The sequence below is a fragment of the Typopeltis vanoorti genome, chromosome 6 (assembly GCF_054136105.1).
Source record: "Typopeltis vanoorti isolate ZY-2024b chromosome 6, IOZ_Tvanoo_1.0, whole genome shotgun sequence".
NCBI lineage: Eukaryota > Metazoa > Arthropoda > Arachnida > Uropygi > Thelyphonidae > Typopeltis > Typopeltis vanoorti.
In genome coordinates, this window is record NC_143554.1 from 95128045 (window position 1) to 95149738 (window position 21694).

Genomic DNA, 21694 nt, shown 5'->3' on the forward strand with positions numbered 1-21694 from the left:
CATTTTCATCCCTCAAATTACAAGTGCCTGAAATCGGCTACACTGACTATATCATCTTCAATAATGTGCATGCAATGTTAACTTCATTAGCATTTGATAACTGTTACATAAATTGCCATGTACTAACTGATCTGAATAATACTACTAATAATACTCCAATGAATTCTGTTATCTAAATAACCTGGAAAATAGCATCTTCAGATAGTGGAAGTTTCTGCATAATAGAGGTTCTTAGAATGATGCTTTCTAGTGAGAATGTGTCATGTGTGAATTTCATTTTCACAGTACTAGTGCTTTTTGCTGTGATCATGAATTTCATAAAAACTATTAATTTATAATACAGAAAAATGAAATCATTGACAAAAAAGAAAGAAAAGAAAAATAGAGATGCTCAAAATGTACTTTTGTTTGGAATACAAAATATTACTTGGAATTCCAAAATATGGAATGCTTATAACATCAAGCAAATAATCATACAAAGGAAACTGAAGTGTAAAAACGTTTATCTTGTAATTGTTAAAATAACAACAAACCAAAGTTTGCCCTATGAAGTGAAAATTTTTCCATACAGTTCACAAATGATTATCATTGGCAGTTTTCTGTATTTGTCACCTTAATTACTTTTGAAAATCAATATAATTTAAATTGTGCACGTGACAAAAAAGTTAATAAAAAAAAATAAACACATGCAATTTACAGACAAAAAATACCATTGTCATTGTTGATAGGTGGTAGATGGTGTTGATGGTAGTAATGTCATTGTGTGTAGTTGGAGAATTAAGTAGCAGGGGAGATTGTGAGATGTGTGTAGGGGAGTAGAGTGCCCTCACGTGATGAGTCCTTGGAAGTGTCACATAATAATACTAATATTTCTTAACCAAATATGAGCCAATGATGGTTTATTTTGTATGTGCATATTTGTCTGATGTCATATATCAGTTTTAAGAAGTTAATGTTTCACATTCCAAACAGAAGTACAGTTAAGGTGCATCTTTTTTTTTTTTTTTTCCCTCCCTCATTTTTTCCATTAGTCATTTCATTTTTCTGTATGCATTCTTATTTAATAGAATCATGTTAACTGATGTGAGATGGACATTTAAAAAAAAAAAAAGAAAAAAAGCCATGGTGTGCTACTTAGTAGGTGCTCTCCCTCAATGAATCTTTGGACTCCTTGGAGGTGTCACTTAATAATAGCAATCATAATAATTATAAAATTATTACAGAATCATTCATTTTTCTACTGAAAATGTAAAATTGATCATTTCAAACATTATTTGCCTGCTCGGCATCAAATAATATTGATTTATCAAATACTTATACTTTGAAATATGGTATAAAGCCTTTTATAAGAGCTTTTTGCTTAACTGCAAGAAAAAATACTGTTTATAAGAATTATCATAAATATCTTCCATTTCAACAATAAAAATGACATTTAGTTTAATTTTGATTTTGGCAGATGGTTATGTTTTGTTCAATTTCGTAATACTTATGTACTTTCTCAGTACTGAATTATGAAGTAGTGTAATCACAATAAATTATGAAAGATTTTGTTTTTGCTTGATTACATTTATGCATTTCAGCAAAATATTGTGTATCTAAGTAAATTATGATGTAGGAATGCCCAGTACTAGGAACAGTGGTAGCAAAAACTGCTGCAAATCTAGCAAGTATTAATGTTTAGGAGCCATTTTTTTATTGTGTTGATGAATTATGATTTTTCTAATTAATATAAGGAAAATAGTAAAATGCATTTTACTTTTGCAGTCAAAAATTTGCAAAATTTATTGTTTTTAAATAATGTGTGCATTGAATTGTCGGTCAGTAATCTTTTTAGACTAAACAGAATTAATTACTTGAAATGATGTTACATCCCTAAGATCATAATTGGTAACTGAACCTTTACTGTTGTTGTGCTTACTGTTGCATCTGCAGTGTCTGTAGAAACGAGTGTAGTGGTTTGCAGCAGAAAAATGCCAAGTCGATGGGAGGGCACATCCCTCCCCCCCCCTGTGCACTAACGACTAGTTAACACACCTTTTGCAAAAAGAGACTAGTAAAGTTCTTGCTACGTGACATGGAAAAATCAGTCAGTTACGGAGACCAGCATTTTGAGAATGTAGAACCATGTTATCTTTTCATATCAAAAGGAAAAAATAAAATGCTGCTATATAAATATCTTTTTACAATTATATGAAGTAAATATGGCAGCATTATCTGAATAGCATGTTATTTGGTTATATGGTATAACCACATACCATATAACCAACTTCATCATATTATATATATAATATAATGAAGTTGATAATTAATGTTGGTTTGAGGTTTGAATTAAATGGGTTTTCCTTTACCATATTTGAATTAATTATGAATGAAAAAAAAAATCTAATTTCAAACTAGCCTTTGACAATGTTTATGTAAGTTACTCACTTACATTGGAAACAAAGAATAAAATTATTTTATTTATTTTTAATGAATTTAATATGCATTATTAATTATATAACAAGCATCTGTTATTTTGGGTCTTTATTTTGTAAAAAAAAATTTCTTTTATATATGAAAGTTAGGGTAAGATTACATATCCTGTTCTTTTATGAAAACCTTCAGAAAAATATTAATTTTTGAAACATTTATGGTATTTTTTCTTACTGTAAAATTTCCAAAATCTTTTTTTGATTCACCTGATTTTTTTTTTAACTTCACAGAGCAAAATAGAATGTTTCCAATATGTTAAAAATGTAATACATTTGTCATTAAATAATGATCTATTTTAGTAATTAAATATTTATAAACTATTGATCAAATTATGGACTATTTGAATATAGTTGGAAATGATTGCAATGGAGAATCCTAATAATTTAAAGAAACAACTTGTAGTAGAATTTGAAGGTGAACAAGGAATAGATGAAGGAGGAGTATCCAAGGAATTTTTCCAGTTAGTTGTTGAAGAAATTTTTAATCCAGATTTTGGTAAGTCCTGCCTCATGCATGTGCTGTCTAACAAGAATTAATAATTTGATTTAAAATTTTGATTTAGTTTTTATGTCACCTTTCAGGACTTTCTTTTTGTATGTAAGCATTTAGCTCTGTTTCTTAATAAGTTTCTCAGAAACAGGGAACATTAACAAGAGGGCTAGTAACCTGCTCAGATGTAAAAATTAAATGTTCAGAAAAACATTGCAAAATGTGGCTGGACTGCTCAAATAGATTTGACTAGGAAAAGGTTGGAAACAGAATATATATATCGAGGTTTCAAAGTTGAAACATTCACTCCTTAAAAACAAGAACTAATTGAAGATAACAAAAATCTGAAAATTGCTTACTTATCACAAAAAAAAAGGATAATGTGTAAATTAATTGATTAATGTGGTAGAGAAATAAATAACAAAAGAGCTAAAGCAGATGTAGCAATAATAATATCTGAGGATTTTCATGATGAGGATATATATACCTTAAAGAATATTGGATATAAAAATAATGCAAAATAAAACTCCACATATAATAAGTCCTAAAGCCCAAGGAAGCAAAACAGAAATCAAAGAATTTTAAGATATACTATAGAAACTAAAAAGTATCATTAGCTGGAGTTTAAATACAAGAATTGGAAGGACTATACTACTAAAAAAATGTCAAAGATTCACTGTAACATTTAACAGCTGAAAACGAATAGAATTAAATTTCTTCACTTTTGTACAGATAACAAATTTAGAATAGATTAAAGGTATCAAGAAATTATATACTTGGTTTAATCCTTTTCCTAGTTTAAGCAAACAAAGTGTGCACCTGAAATATAATCAGGATTAGGGAAACCCAGGCCAGTTTCGACCTTTATTGAGGCCTCGTCAGTGGGAGCCAGACCCAGAGGTGATACTAAGATTGAAGTAATGCACAAGTCATATTTTGTTATTCGAGTTGCCAAAAGGTGTTACACCTTATTATTAAAATTCTCTAGATTAGAGATTATTGTTGGAAGAATTATATACTTGGTTTAATCCTTTTCCAAGTGTAAGCAAACAATATTTGGGGCTGAAATATAATCAGGACTACGACAACACATATATAGAAGCTAATGACTTCACATCACTTGCCTTAGTATCCCATAATGCAAAGCACATATCCTTATGGGTATGTACAAGGGCGGTCTGAAAAGTTCTCGGCCTCAACCATAGATGGCAACACTATCGGCAAGATTTTCTTTTTTCTAAGTTGGTACATCTGTCATAAGCATCCATGTGAAATTGCAAGTCATTCTATCGGGTAGTTTGTTTTAAACAGCTGTCTGAAGCAAAAGTGTTGTCTGTATTCCTTGAAATGGATAAAATTGAGTATCATGCAGTTATAAAATTCTTTGTAAAAGAAGGTTTAATGACAAAAGAAATTCATTCAAAGTTTATAGGCGCTCTTCTCCTTCATTTTTGACAATTAAGAAATGGACTGCTGAGTTTAAATGTGGCCGTACTGGCCTTGAGATGATCAATGTGAAGGACATCCAAAAAAGTGTAACAGCACCAGAAATCATTGATCAAGTGCACAATATGGTATTGGATGACTGGTGACTCAAAGTGTGTGAAATTGCTGAGAATATAGGCATTTCAAAAGAACATGTAGGATATTTGTATATATATGTATATATATTTTGCATGAAAAAGCTTTGTAAGATGGGTGCCACACTTGCTCGCAGCAGATCAAAAATGCACTCGCATGAAAATCTCTGAACAGTGCTTGGAGTGTTTTAACAAGAATAAAACAGATTTTTTGCATCGATTTATTACTATGGATTAGACTTCTATTCACTATTACACACCAGAATCCAAACAGCAGTCAAATCAGTGGACAGAAGCCCGTTGTTCAGCGCCAAAGAAGACAAAGTCGGTTCCATCAGCAGGAAAGGTCATGGCATCAGTGTTTTGGGATGCTAAACGCATTTTGTTTATTAATTATCTTGAAAAAGATAAAACAGTAACCCGGGAATATTATTCCGATCTTTTAACCAGGCTAGAAGAAAAAATTCATGAGAAAAGCCCCAGTTTGCAGAAGAAAAAAATCATCTTTCATCAGGACAATGCACCTGTCCACAAAGTTGTTTTGGCAATGGGAAAATTAAGGGATCTGTACTATGAATTGTTGGAACATCCACCCTATTCCCCAGATTTGGCTCCCTCTGACTTCTGTCTCTTCCCAAAACTAAAACTCTTCCTCACTGGGCAGCATTTTTCTTCGAATCAAGAGCTGATTGCAGCTGTAGAGGGGTATTTTGCAGATCTTAAGAGAACCACTACAGGGATAATTGCGTTGATGTATCACTGGAATAAATGTATTAGTCTTAAGGGAGATTATGTTGAAAAATGAAAATAATTTTGAAATTATAAATTCGTTTTTTCATTTTTAGGCCAAGAACTTTTCAGATCACCATATTCAGACTTCCCATAATGCATAACATTATGGGAAGGGTCACTACCCAGACTGGTTTCGACCTTTATTGAGATCTTGTGAATTAAACCAAGTATATAATTTATTGGTATCTTTAATTTATAGTATAACCACGTGGAAAAACTTCCAACAACTGTCTCTAATCCAGAGAATTTTAATAATAAGGTGAAACACCTTTTGGCAACTTGAATATGCAGGTGGATGATTTGATATAAAATCAAGTATAAGATAACGGTGCAACACTCTCTCCACTGTTATTCATCATATGAATCAAAGAATTGATGGAAAGTGCATTTGATATCAAAATTGAAGATAGTGATCTTGGCTCTTTGCTTTATTCATATTATGTTATACTCCTAAATAAATGTAGTACAAGCTTGCAAGATTCCTAAATTGAATAAATGCTCTAAAACAAATTTGCAATGAAAATTAGCAATAAAAAAAACTATGAAAAAAGTCAAGAACATTAAAAAATAACTCTATCTTGAATGAGAAACCTACAGAACACACAAAGTATATCAGCATTATGCAGTCTATCTTTTTAGTGAAGATGGCAAATTAAATATGGAAATATCTAATAGAGCCGGTAAGCTGGGTGGGTATTCTGGCAAGTTGAATAAATTCATGGAATAACAGAGGAAATTCACCAAAACATTAAATTACCAGTGACAGTGTTGAGACCAATTTTAATATTGCTCTGAAATTTGAGTCAGAAACAGCTCATCAAAAATCAAAGATCACAGATATAAGAGTTTTTGAGAAAAGTTAGAAGAGTGAACAGATAGAATCAATAAAAGAATTGCATGAAAAATGAAAATATTAGAAAGGAACTTGGTGCCAATTGCACTAAAAAAAAGTGTCAGCAGAGCTAGTCTGATATGATGTGATTACTTGTGGAGAATCAGACAAATCAGCAGAACAGATGTCTGATGGCAGGAAAAGACCCAGAAGTAGATGATCTAGCTAGATTGGTTCAATTAGAAGTACCTCAGAAGAACACAATATATCTGACAGTATTGGAGTTCTAATAAATAACAGGCTAATTTGGAAGAAAATGCTGATAGGAAATTAGCAAGCTTTTCACTTTGCACTGTTGTTGCATGCTATATCCCTGCCTCACCAATGAGAGTATATATCAGGAATTTGATGATATATGATGGTACATATATAGTTGTGCTTGCTGTTGCATTCTTCTGAGAAAATCATCTAGAGCCAAGTCAGATTGCTCCTTGAGCAGGTGCCTTCATTTGGCAACTTCCAATCAGATCATTCTAAATCTCTTGTAATTATAGACTTTACTTATTCCTTATTCACATTTAGCTCATATTCTCATTGTTAATCAGTAATTACTAGTAAATTGTGTGAACTTTATCCACAAGTTTGGAGCTTCAGGTTGTTTTCAATCATTCACATCAAGAATCATCTTGATGTGAATGATTGAAATCCTCTCTGCACTCTTTAAAACACTTAGTAATGGAATGTTTGTCTTTGGGAGCCTGATGTTCACAAGATGTTTGTAATATTTGTGTGTGCTTTGGTGGCACTTTTCCTCAACTTTATGCAAAAACTTAATATTGATTCATTGTTTTCACTTTCTTTGATTTCTCTGATAACATCAAATACAGTGCATAAAGCACATTGTACACAAAGCAATTTAAGGCTGCTCTCTAAGATATATGAATGCTTTCTTTTTCTTTTTTAAGTCAGATTGTCAAAGTCATACTTCTTTGCTTCTTTGTCATCTTTTTCTTGAGCAATACTTGCATTAGTGTTTGTTTTAGAAAACAAATGTCGAACTTTTTTTCAAGCCACTTCAGATCGTGATTAAGTGGGATGATAGTGCTATATTAGGTTTTATAGATTGTTTGCCACCTGAAGATTTCACAAGCATCCTTATCAAACTGGGATTCGAATACACAGTCTGTGGTTGAAGAACAGAAGTGCTATCTACTCAGCCAACCAGTATTTAACAGTTTGTTGTTGTTGTTGTCAGCCTCCTTCATGGCCCTGCTGGGCATATACCTGTCTCAATTTTTTCTACTCTTTCCACTTGTAGGCTGTTCTCATCTCATCACTCAACCTCATCCTTTGTTTTTCTGCTTCTCTTGCTCTCTCTGGGAATCCCAACTGTAGTAAGGGCTGTTCATCTATCATCTTTCATTTTGCCACGTTTCTCTTTAATTGTTTGGCTTTGTGAATAAACTCCGCAATTTTTGTGATCAGTGTAATGTGTGGATTTTTTTGCATTCTTTCGATTTTAATTCCCCAAACTGTCTCATAGAGGATATTCTGGTATGTATTCAATATAAATTCAGACAGGAATTTTTAAGCTCTTATTCTTTGTTTTTGTAAAATTTACTTAAGGTTCCACCAGTTTGCTTGCATTGTCCATTTTGTTTATCATCTCAGTCAGTTCACCAGAAACTTCTGAGAAGATGGCAATATCATAAGAAAATTGAAGATTGCTTAGTTTCCCTAAGATATTAATAATCGATATGTTTGCTGGTCCAATCAAGTTTTCCGAACTCATGTTCAAATGTAGCTGTAAAAAAAAAAAAGGTCTTAGGAACAATTTGGATTGCCATGTTTAACACTTACTGATAGCAAAGTATTCTTCTCCCTTTCTTTCTATATTAACTGCTGTTTGATTTTTTGCTTAAATAGCTTGCATTAATTTCATATATTTATCATTTATGCCTTGTCCCAGTAGAGCAGATACCATTGCAGCAATGTCTATGGAGATAAGTGCTTTGCCATAACTGATAAAAGCATGGTATAGAGATGTTATATTCATTTTATTTTCCAATTTGGTTTATTGCATGCAAGTGAGCTGGTGTAGGAAATCTTTTTTCTACATCCTGCTATTTCACATAGCTGATTTGCTTATAGTTTAGTTGTTTTGGATAACTTGATGTATTAATTTTTGGTTTTTAACTTGTATTTATCAAAAATAAGACTAATTGTTTATAGTTAGTTATATTGGATTTACAGGTTTTTATTATCCAAATCAGATATAGATAATGTTATTATTAATTAAGCAATCCATCCCACTGGGCTGGGATGAATTCATTATTAATAACATTGTTATGGAGTTTCACCAGAGTAGGTAATTATTCTTTGAATTCATAAATGTGTAGAAAGACTTATGCGTTCGTCGTACATGTTGTTTATTTTTTGACAATATATTAGAACACAGAATAATAAGTAAATAATTATTTATTGACTTATTGCTGATATTTTGCTGGTGTTATAACCAGCATCTTCAGAGCACAAAAACACAGTTTGTCACAATACGCGAGACTATAACAACATGGTGTAATCAACGGACTAGTTAAACAAAATTGCAGCAGCAACACAAAGACTAAAGTCCTAATTTGGCGCCCTCTATCTGGAAGAAAAAAAAAAAAGTGCAGCTACCACACAAGACTAGAGTCCTAAAAGAAAAAAAGAGTGGTACTAGTTTTTTCTTAAGATGACTGTCTCCCAGATTTTAGGCAAACTTATACAGCCATATTTGTTGAGATTTGGGGTGTGTTTCAGGGCTTCTGTTGCTTCTAAGAATAATCTCTCTCTGACTTGTAAGAGCTTCTGTGTAGTACTTTTGTTTTCTTCCAGTTGATCCTGTGTGCAGGGATATCCAAAGCATGGTCTGCTAGGCCCGACTTGCCATAGTGATAATGCTGGGTGTATCTTTTATGTTCACTGATGCGGATGTTCACAGTAATTCCTGTTTGACCGTAGTAGGCTTGATTACACGAGCAGGGTACTTCGTAGACTCCTGGATGTGATAAAGGAGGAATGCTGTTCTTGGGTGAACGGATAAGAGTTGCTAATTTGACACACAGTCTGAATACGGTGCGTAGTTTATGTTTATTAAGAATTCTCTAAATCTTTTCAGATGTGCCTTTAATGTATGGGATGGTGACTGTTTTGTTATAGTTCTCTGTGGTGGATAGTGGGAAGGATTTCAGGAGCATTTGGTATTTTGTTTATCTTATGGGGATTATAGCCATTGTCCAAGAAGGTGTGGCGTAAGTGAGCCAGTTCAGCAGCAAGAGCATTGTCATTGGAACAGATTGCTCTTGCTCTGTGGGTTAGTGTTTTTAAAATACCATGCTGTTGAGAAGGGTGATGGTGTGATTGTTTGTGTAAATATCTCCCTGTGTGGGTTTTCTAAAAACTGAAAATGATAAGGAACTATCTGGAAGACATGTGATAAGTGTCCAGGAAGGGCAGACAGTTATTAGCTTCCAGTTCCATTGTAAAGTGGATTTTTGAATGTTGGCTATTTAAATGCACTAAGAATGTTTCCAATGTCTCTGGGCCATATGGCCAAATAGCATGCACATCGCCAACATAGTGTAGCAAAAATGTTGGTTTGAGAGTGGCTGTATTGATAGCTAGTTTTTCCAGGTGTTCTATGTAGAAGTTGGCTAAGGGGAGGGGGAGCCCATAGCGGTATAATCTATTTGTTTGTCTTTAGTCTTTGTGTTGTTGCTACAATTTTGTTTAACTAGTCCGTTGAAAATTTATTTATCACTAGGTTAGACTATAATAGATTTAGTTTAATCCTTTATCCCAGTGAGAGCAAACAAAGTTTGCGCCTGAAAATATCTTCAGGACTAAATATAGTGTTGTACTATCTTATCCAGTAAGTAGTGCAACACCAAGGCAACTCGTGGCAAAGGTGGAGCAAGTTACCAGGCACTTCTAACCCAGTATCTCCCATAATGCAAAACACATTTCCTATGTGGATATGTATACTGTTATGCATTAAAGGGATTGGCCATCTACCCAGACTAGTTTCGACCTTTATTGGGGTCTCTTCAGTGGGAGCCAGGCCCAGAGCTGGAGATACCAGGCAGAAGCAGTAGCAAGTGTGTTTTGCATTATGGGAGATACTGGGTTAGAAGTGCCTGGTAGCTTGCTCCACCTTTGCCACGAGTTGCCTTGGTGTTGCACTACTTACTGGATAAGATAGTACAACACTATATTTAGTCCTGAAGACATTTTCAGGTGCAAACTTTGTTTGCTCTCACTGGGATAAAGGATTAAACTAAATCTATTATAGTCTAACCTAGTAAATAAATTTTCAACATCTTTCTCTAAATCCAGAGTAATTTTTAAAAAAAAAAAAAGGTGATAAACCTTTTGGCAACTCCCATAGGCACAGATGACTTGCTACTGCTTCTGCCTGGTATCTCCAGCTCTGGGCCTGGCTCCTACTGAAGAGACCTCAATAAAGGTCGAAACTAGTCTGGGTAGATGGCCAATCCCTTTAATGCATAACAGTATACATATCCACATAGGAAATGTGTTTTGCATTATGGGAGATACTGGGTTAGAAGTGCCTGGTAGCTTGCTCCACCTTTGCCACGAGTTGCCTTGGTGTTGCACTACTTACTGGATAAGATAGTACAACACTATATTTAGTCCTGAAGATATTTTCAGGCGCAAACTTTGTTTGCTCTCACTGGGATAAAGGATTAAACTAAATCTATTATAACTAGTCCGTTGATTACACCATGTTGTTATAGTCTCGCGTATTGTGACAAACTGTGTTTTTGTGCTCTGGAGATGCTCGTTATAACACCAGCGAAATATCAGCAATAAGCCAATAAATAATTATTTACTTATTATTCTGTGTTCTAATATATACCATCAAAAAATGAACAATATCTTTGAATTCAATTTTTAACATTTAACTTTAACTTGTCTTGTATTCATGAAGAATTCTTCCATTTTTTTTTTTTATCCTCATGTATTGCATTCTCAATTTCTGTACTACTGATCTCCAGAACAACTTTTGTGTTATTCATATTCATAGCAGGGCTATTATTGGTACAAGGAAATTGGAGTTAGTTTCTTTGTAGAAATAATTTGGTATTTTAAAGATTTCCTTTCTGTTGGTTGTGGTTCTCCCTTTTCTGTTTTTAGTTGGTTGATCTATCTCTTGGCAATAGACATACTGTCTTTTTATATTTTAAACTAATTTTCCAATACATCCCTCATTAATGCAATACTACCATTTTTCATATTCTTTCTGATCTCTTTCTCTCTCTCTTTATGAGGTGATTGAATTTAGGATATTTGATTTTTATTTCCCAATGAATCATTCCTACTGTTGAACAGTTAATTCTCCTTCTCTAAATGGTTTTTCACTAATTTTGTGAGCACTTTTTTTTTTAACTTGATTATTTTTAATGATTGGTTTACTTGAGGCTTTAAGTGCAATTTCCATTTTAGCCGCAGAGTAAGGATGTCGCATATATTCTGTACAGGTAACCCTCGTATAAGGTGGATGTTAGGTTCCATAGAAATGCCGTGTTATATAGATCACGTTATTCCAGACTCAGATCACTTAGAAAAAGTTGGGTTAGTTTCCGAAATCGTTTTTTTTTTAAAGATTATATAAACAATGACCTATCCAACAAAAATATGTTTTTATTTAATTCAGGTAATTCATTCAGGTAAGTTAAGAAAACATATAAACTATGAAACAAATACATAGTATAAAATTATAAAAAATTATAAATTGTACATAAACATATAATACATATGCATAAATGTTTTAGGTACAATAAAGTGTTTATTTTAATCATCATCACTCTCTTCAAAACTAACATTTCGTAGATGTTCTTTATTTACAAGTGGCTGGATGAAATCTCTTGGACATCATTAATATAATTCTCATTGCATACTTAAGCTGATTTAGTTATCCAGAAGTCAGTGATAAGACCTTGCTTACAACTATGCTGCAATTTTTTATTAAGTTCATAATACGGAGCTAGACAAATATCCAATTGTCTCGTGAATTTTCCGGAGCGCTCCATTGAAAAATCATTATCCATAAAATAACTTTCTTGCGAGGTTCAATCCTTCTGCTAATTTCTTTAACACATTCATCGCAATCAGAATCTTCGGCAGAACTTTCCCCGTCATTTGATTCGAAGTCATCTATTAATTGTACAGTTCCTCCTCATTTAAATCTATTTCCCCATCAATTAATTCACTAATTTGGTTTTCAACCATATCGCAAAGGCGCGCTAAGTGGCCATTACTATAAAAATAAATTTTTCGCATAAAAATAAAGTATTACATATTGTATGTAACTCAGCAAAAAATAAAGTGCTCAGCTTGAGATTAACACACTTATGATTTTTAATGCGCTTTCCTGGCAGAAATGAAGACAATTTCAAGAATAAACACTTCATAAGGTAAACAATTGAAGTACATGTGTGTTAAACGGTATTTCACCTAATATAAATTTGCTACTTATAACTACATGCACGATATGGGAAGATGCAAATTTACTGAAGATAAAATTTGATTTTTAATTGCACGTTGAAAAATATATGAAAAGATAAAGGCTTACTACAGTTTGCAGACCGTCTCATATTGAAACTGCGTTGTATAAGTACTGCTTTCAACAAGGGATACTACAATTTTAAACCGCGTTATACGAAGGTTACCTGTACTTCCTTGAAATACAGCAGTAATAGGCCATGTGTAAAGACAGGAATATACACATCCATGTTTCTTTCTAAAAAAGGAGAGGTGTCACATTACTATTGTGACATAGTGTGTGTATATAATAAATTGTATTTATTATAATTATAATATATTTTTTTAAATTTATTTATTTGATAGGATATTGAATTGAACATTATCAAACTATCACTATATTGTGTTATTAATGAACTGAAAGAGAAAGACTGTCTTTTCTTCCAAAAACAAACAAAAAAATAAATAATTTCAGTGAATCAGCAAGTGATTTCCACTTTAAAAAAAAAATACAAAGAAGTTTGCCAAGTACTTTAAAGAAACTTCTGGAGAAAGAGCCATCACCTTGAAAGAAATCTGGAAGACTAAGTTTAACATCTTTGATTGTATAAAAACTATTGTGATTTCTTGGAATTATGCTTGTGCCCAATGCAGCTTGAATAAACCTGTGGCCTTCAGTCATTTATGAATTTGGTCTTGGTGAGTTGATGGATCTGAAACTTACTGCAGAAAATGAAGGAGTTAATTGCAGATCATTTCCATGATCTGACAACAGAGAATCTTCAGGAATTAGAGAAGATGAGCGAGAATAAAGTGAAGAAGAAATTGAAATCACCATGTTGCAATACTGCAAGGAATTAAGGACTTGTTTCCTGTATGGGATATTGCGAAGAGAACAGTAAGAAAAAAAAAAAAATTGGAACCACTAAACTGTTAACTTCCAGTTTGAGGATAAGGTGCTAAGTTATTTCAAGTATTTCTAGAGTAAGTGTCCAAAACATGCAACTTTGGACACTTGTTTTAAAAGTGGTAAGTGGCAATGTTCAGAACTGACATCTTCATTGAAGAAGATTCTCCACTAACTCTAATGCCACACCAATTGATTTTTAAGAAACAGCTTTTCCAGTGTAACAATTAGTTTTTAATATAGTTTACACATTGTTTTTTAATATATACAGTGAAACCCCGTTTTTGCATTCCCGCAATTTACGTTTTCCTATCATTTACGTCATTTTCCGATGGTCCCGTCTTAAGTCCTATTCTCACGATGTATTTTTTTACCCACCATTAACAACTTCATGTGGACGTTATTTCCCGTGATTTGCATTTTTTTTTTTCAGGTGGCAATATCAATTTTTGAATAGATTCTGCATAAATCTGCGAATTTCTGTTCTCAGGTGGCGTTGCTTTCAGCTGTAGTTTCGTTTCCGCCATGACTGTGGTTGCACGCTTGCAGTAGTGATGAGCGATACCGTGATTTTTCAATCACAGTACAAATTGATATTGCAGAATTTCTGCTAAGTAATTTAGTGTGTGATAGTTGCTTGCAAGTTGTCGTGGTAGATTATCCATGTTAGTAACATGGAGAAAAAATGTATTTCGGTAGAAGAAAAGATGGCAATTCTGCAACATGTAGATTGGCATGTCGGAACACGTGTTCAATTACAAAAGATCTTGGTCTCTTTGTGTCCACTTTGAACACGATAGTAAAAAACAGGTCAAGCATTGAACTCAATGCAAAGCAATCTGGAGCTATGTCAAAAAAACGAAAATATATCTGGGCATCGACATACAATGAATTGGATAAACTTGCAGCAGAGTGGTTTGTTTCTACGAGAGCATCGGGTATTCCAGTCGATGGTACTATACTCCGAGTGAAAGCCCTTGAATTTGTTGCGAGGTTGGGGATTAATGGTTTTACTGCATCAAATGGATGGATTGATCGTTTCAAGACTCGTCACAATATTGCGTATGATCAAGTGTGCGGAGAAAGTAATAGTGTTGCAGGGGAAACTGTAAACCAGTGGAAACATGAACTAAAGACTATTATTCAGGACTATGAACCAAAAAATATTTTCAATGTTGATGAAACTGGGCTCTTTTATAATATTCTGCCAAGTAAAACATTGTGTTTTAAAGGAGAGAAGTGTCACGGTGGAAAACTCAGCAAGCAGAGGGTAACTGTTTTGCTCATGGTCAATGCTGATGGATCTGAAAAATTACCTCCATTGGTAATTGGTAAATTTAAAAAGCCAAGATGTTTTAAGAACGTGAAAAATCTGCCTACTAAGTATGATGCCAACAGCACAGCATGGATGACCAGCAGCATCTTCACATCCGCTATGCATGTTCTGAATGCTAAAATAGGGACAAATCACCGCAAAATACTACTACTGCTAGACAAATGTCCTGCGCACCCTAAAGATCAGAAACATTAGATTAGTGTTCTTTCCCCTAATTGTACAAGTGAGTTCAGCCATTAGATCTGGGCATCATCCATGCATTTAAATGGAAATATAGAAAAATGCTTGTTGAAAAAGCTGTGTTTATGCATGGTAATTGTATGGACCCAAAACAAATGACCATATCAATCCATGATGCCATGCATTATGTGGCCAAAGCATGGTTGCATATTACTCCTGAAACCATATCCAACTGTTTCCGGAAGGCAGAAGTTAAGTTTGCAGAAGAGGAGGAAGAAGTTATGTCAGTATCCAACAACTGGTATGTGATGGATGAATCTTCCTCATTTCAAGACTCTGTTGATGCTGGTATGATCACATCAATGGTACCAAGTGTAGAGGACATCCTTTCCAACCACCTTGGTGAAGAGGAAGAAGTGGTTGAAGAAGACTGTGATCAAGAACCTACTGTCCCTACTAGTAAAGAAGCAATGGAAGCTATGTCTGTTTTGAGGCGGTATATTGCAAGTGCATCAGGAGATAAGGCATTTAATGCCTTATACACTGTGGAGAGGCAGGTGGAACTTATAAGAGTGCAGAAAAAGAAAAAACAATCAACAATTAAAGATTTTTTTAAATAGATAAATGTAAGTAATTGTAAATTAATTTATTTTCAGTTATTAAATTTTGTAATCTAGTATGTAGACTCACATGCTAACAGTAAGTCATCTTTTAGCCTTTTTTAATGATTTTTTTACATTTCCTGCTATTTACACTTTTTTTCATCAGTCCCCTAAAAAGTGTAAAAAAAAGGGGGGTTTTACTGTATAATGTACATTTGAGTAAATAAATAAGTGACACCTTCAGCATTTTTATCTTTTTTCTCCCATTTTTTTCATGTGTTTTTCATGTAATATTTTAAATTAAATCATATTTATATTTTAAATCCCACTTATTAGAAATGGAAATGACTTAGTTATGCGACAAAAATTTCAACTTCTAATATATTGGAACAAATTACCAAAATACAATAAATTATTGGGTTCACATTACAGTATTTGCATAATATGATTGTGAAATAAATTCTCTGGAATGGATTACTATCCTAAAGCAGGGGGCTCTCTCTGTATTAAGCTTTATTTTTCATTATTGATTAAGATTTGGTCATTGCATACAAAATGTCTTCAGTTGGTAATTTGATTCTGAGTGTGTATTCTTAGTTTATAATTTGCGAATCTTTTAATATTTCATTGCAATGTTTATTCAAGAGGATTGAAAACATTCTATATCCCTGTCTCACCTGTATTTCTTTTTATCCATTCTGTGGCTACATCTGCTACAGTATTACTTTCATATATAACAGCAAATGCTTTATTTACCATGAAGGTAATTTTCAGTTTTAACTGACATTTATCCATTTTTTTTTTAATTAAAGCATTTTTAATAATCTATGATTAGAATATAGGCTGAATTGTCTTTGTTTCTCAATTAAATATTTTCAAGTGAAAATTAAACCATTATCTGAGTGACTCTGTTTTAAATCCACTTGGTTCTACTAGATACACCGATGTCCAAAACCTAAGGATGAACACTATTTCTGAATAGTACAACCGCAAATTCAGATATTGGTTTGTGGCAGTTTATAAAACTGACGATTTCTAATAGATGGGTAAACATTCAAATTTTCAGATTGTACATAAAAAGAACACATGGTAGCACTCAACAAGATAAAGACTATGCTAAACGAATTGTGTTTGAAAGAAGCTCATTTCATGAAGGAATAAAGTTGCAAACTTCGATGTCTCATAATGTCTCAAAGACATCACTAGATGATTTCACGTGGGAAGAATTATTGGAAAACTTGAAGGCTGCAGAATTGCTGATATTGCCAGAGAGTTTGGAATCTTACATATCATTGAACCCAGGCTCTGGACAGCATTTTAAACCAACAGAATGTGTTCCAGACATTTCCTCAGAAGTCGCGTTCATTTTACCATGTGAACACAAATTTTTGGTTATAACAGCAAAACATAATTGACGCACGACAGCAGATCAGCTTGCAAGTCAGCTCCATTCAAGCACAGGTACGTGGATGTCTTGACAAACTGTGGCAAGATGTCTTCAACAAGTAGGACTATATTATTATTATTATCAACACCCGACCTCCATGGAGTCAGAGACTCATCGTGGGAGGTACTCACTATTGCGTACAATGCTCATCCAATTGCGTCTTAAACTGGTTCAATGTGTGTACACATCCACAACACACTCAGGCAATGCATTCCACTCACCAACCACCCTCCATGCAAAGAACCTGCTTTTCACGCCTTTGCTCACACCCTCCTTATACAATTTCCAGCAATGGCCTCTTGTTCTACTCCTCTCTCATTCTATGAAAATTTCCATGTCTACCTGATAACAACCCCTGACCGGCTTATATATCTCACTCATATCCCCCCCCCCCCCGCCCCCCCTTCCTCCTATTCACAAGGCTCTGCAACTTACATTCTCTCAATTTGTCCTCGTACTCAACATTCCGAAGACCACTGACTACCTTTGTGAATCTTCTCTGTACACTTTCCAACATATCCTCGTCACCATGAAAAACCTGGCAACCAAATCTGTGCACAATAATACATATGAGGCCTGATCAAGGCCTTATACAATGGAATCATAACCTCAATTTCGGCATGTCAAGGTTCTCCGCATCATTGCCATTATTCAATGTGATGTCTTCACAACTTGTGCAATGTGGCTCCTGAATTTCAGGTCCTTGTCCACCATCACTGCTAGATCTCTCATCTCCTCTACTTCTGTTAAAGTTTCCCCACCAAGTGTATACTTGGCATCCCATCGTTGCTTACCAAATCTCAAAACCTTACACTTAGCAACATTGAACTGATAGTTCCACTTACCTGCCCATCATGCAATCTATTCAAGTCCTCTTGTACGGCATTAACATTAGCCTGACTGTGCATTACTCTCCCGAGTTTTGCATCATCTGCAAAACAGCTGGATATCACTATTTAAACCCAACCCAATATCATTAATATACAAATTGAAGAACAATGGCCCCCAAAACTGACCCCTGTGGCACACCACTGGTGACCTCTCTCTTTCGAGATACTGCATCCCCATATACAACTTTCTGATACCTATCTGACAGCCCGTCACTGATCCAACACAGAAATCTGTTATCCAATCCCATCTGTTTCAATTTATTTAAGAGCTTGTCATGTGGCAGTCTATTAAAAGCCTTTGCAAAATCCAAGTACACCACTGTATATGCATCTCCTCTTTCCAAGGTATTTGTCACCTTGTTATTGTACATAAGTTAGTGAAATTTGATCTCCCCCTTAACAAATCCATGCTGATAACCACAGAGAATACTGCTATTATCAACCCATTTCTGTATCCTACTTCTCACCAATCTCTCCAGAACCTTCACACAACTCCAGATATCCAGACTGGTCTGTAATTTGATGCTAAAGCCTTATCACCGCCTTTATGCAGTGGAACAATTTTACCATTCTTCCACTCTCTTGGAACCTGTGCTGTTGCAAAACTCTTGTGAAACAGGCATGCCAATGCTACTGACAGTTCCCTGGATGACAGTTCTCTTAAGATGCATGGTGATATTTCATCAAATCCTATCGCCTTATTGACATCAAGGTTATTTATTTTCTCAAATACCTCCTGCTCACTCACAATTAAGCCATCCTCTTCTATGTCTTCTACACTTAAGATTCTACCCTGATCAGGATGAAACATTTATAAATTGATCACTGAATACCTCAACAATGTCTTCTGCAGTAGTTAATATCCTACCACTTTCATACCTGAACTTCATCTTTCCATGATCATTCTTCCTTCTACTTGCCACATATCTAAAAAAACTCTCTAGGATTTTTCTTAGCTTGATTTGCCAATTTCTGCCCATACTCGACTTTTGTTTTCCTTACTAACTGAGTCACTCTCCTGGCTTGTTCTTTATATTCTTCATGTGACTGATTACCATTATTCATCTTTAACTTCCTCCAAAGGACTTTCTTTTTCCAGATTTCATGCTGAAGCTCCGCATTCATCCATTTTACGCCAACCTTATTCAGCCTTTTGGCCTTTGGCATACATTCGTACATTGATGCTGTTATGTATTTCTTTGTAAGTTCCCATGCAGCATTTATTTCCTTACTGTTTAACTCCTCGTTCCATGTTATAGCTTGAAGTTGTCTCCTAAGCTTGTCGTAATCACCAGCCTTATCATTCCACATGTATCCTTTCCTTGCAAAAGCCTGCATATGACTAGCCACAACACAGGTGATTACTTCATGATCACTTTCACCAACTGAAAATGTGAAACCTCTCTGACAATTACATCCTCTGATGAAATGATGAGATCTGGAACTTTTGATCCTCGTGTGCCATTCTTTACATGCTGCCTGAGATAGTTATCTCTCAAGAACTCGAGAAATTCACTTTCCTTATTCCCAAATGCTATCTCTTCATTCCAATCTATACCGCCATAATTAAAATCACCCATAATAATTACCCTTCCTTTGTTCACTAACTCAAGTTGTTTATACATTTCTTCATCACCACCTTCCACATTCCCAGGCCACACCCAACTAAATATGTCTTCCTCTCAACCTCCACATTACACCACACTGCCTCATAACCATTGCCACTATTTCCGCCTTTCATGTCTACCTTATGTGGACTTGACGTATTTTCCGGTGTATAAGACACACCCAAGAAATTTAATACAATATTCTGGGAAAAACCTAAACTTTAAAGTATGATTTTAAAAAAAATGGATAAAATAATAGGTATTTTTTAATAGTAAACTGACCTTTCAGAAACCTGCAAAACCCATGTCACTGTCACCTGACTCTTCTCTATCATCATTAATTTCTTCTCTTTCTTCTTCCTCTTGTTCTTCATCATCATCATCTTCATATAAGAAATGATCTTCACTTCCATCAAGGGCGTTGCTAATTCCACATTTCAAGAAAGATTTAACAATAGTTTGTTCATTCATTTTCGACCAAGATGTTTTAACCCACTCACACACTTGAGAGATTGATGGCCATTTCAGGGCACCCTTTGGTGTTAGCTGATGTACACCAGCATTCATCATCCACTTGTTCCACTCTTCGTTCATAAAGACTTTAAAGGGTTTGTTTAAAGATACATCAAGTGGCTGCAGTTGTGATGTAAGTCCGCCTGGTATGACAGCCAATTCAGTATTGCACTCTTGGAATTTTTGTTTGATTGAATCCTTCAGATGAGCCCAGAACTGATCAAATACAAGAAGAGCTTTCTTCTTTAGTAGTGCGCCATTCCTTCTTTTCCATACTTTATCTATCCACACTTTCATCCATCCAACCTTTTTCATTCACATGTACAATCAGTCCTGTTGGTATTTTTTCTTTAGGCAGAGTCGTCCGCTTAAAAATTATCATTGGCGGCAGCTTCGTACCATCAGCACAACATGCAAGAACTACAGTGTAGTGTGTTTTTTCATGTCCACTGGTTTTGATTGTAATGCTTTTCTCACCTTTCTCAGCTACAGTTCTATTTGAGGGAACATCAAAGGTTAGGGGTGTTTCGTCCATATTGGCTATTTGTCCCATTTCAAAATTGTAATTTTTTCAATGTTGAATCACATATTTATGAAAAGAAATAATTTTGTCTTCATATTCTTTTGGCATTTTTTGACTGATTTTTGTTTTTGTACGCATACAAAGTCCACTGCGTTTCATGAAACGGTAACACCATGATGCACCGCCTTTAAAATCTTTAATGTTATGCTCACAGGCTACTTTGACTGCATGTGTACGAATCATTTTTGTTGAAATGGCAATGTCATTTTGCCGATTTTCTTGCACCCATTTCAAAACTTCGGTCTCTAGTTCTGGCTACTTCGCAATTTTTCCACGTTCTGCGTGCTTTTCATTACGCAAATTGTACAAAATCTCCTTCTGACCACGTCAAGTTCTAATCATTTTTTCTGTAGGCAGAGGTCCAAAATATCTTTCAGCTTCCCTATTCCCGTGTTCTTCCGCATATTTTACAACCTTCAATTTGTAACTTGAAGTATATGAATGTCGCCTGTTTTTTCCCATCACTAAAATCTACGTATAAATATCAAACTGAACACAAAATATCTCAACACGTCAACTCAATACTGATAAACATCGGTAACTGATTACTCTGATAAGATATTATGAAACTTGAATAGGGACTCCCCGTTCTTAGCCAATGACGTGCTAGAAGTCACATGAAGGTCACGCATCAATTTGATTGCACCACTAACCGCCTACAAAGATCTTGGAACATAAAAGGGAGTGCGTATGACTTTGAAAAGAGGAAACAATCTTTACCTTCATTATATAAGACACACCCCATTTTTAAGGTAAAAAAGTGCGTCTTATACACTGGAAAATACGGTAATTCCCCTGCTATCATCAGCAGCATTCCCCCTCCCTTCCTGCCCTTTCTGTCCTCACGAAAAATACTGTACCCTTACATTTCTATTCCCATTACGATATCATCTTCATTCAACCATGTTTCATTTATTC

At 34.5% G+C, this 21694-nt stretch overlaps 1 protein-coding gene across 1 annotated transcript in view; it reads left to right on the top strand.

The window, feature by feature from the left end:
* The window catches only part of Ube3a (ubiquitin protein ligase E3A), a 253225-nt gene that overhangs the window by 116716 nt on the left and 114815 nt on the right, over positions 1 to 21694 (top strand). The window contains exon 4 of the mRNA XM_090394318.1: positions 2823 to 2967. Coding sequence (XP_090250444.1) covers positions 2823 to 2967 — 145 coding nt within the window. The remainder of the gene's footprint in view (positions 1 to 2822; positions 2968 to 21694) is intronic.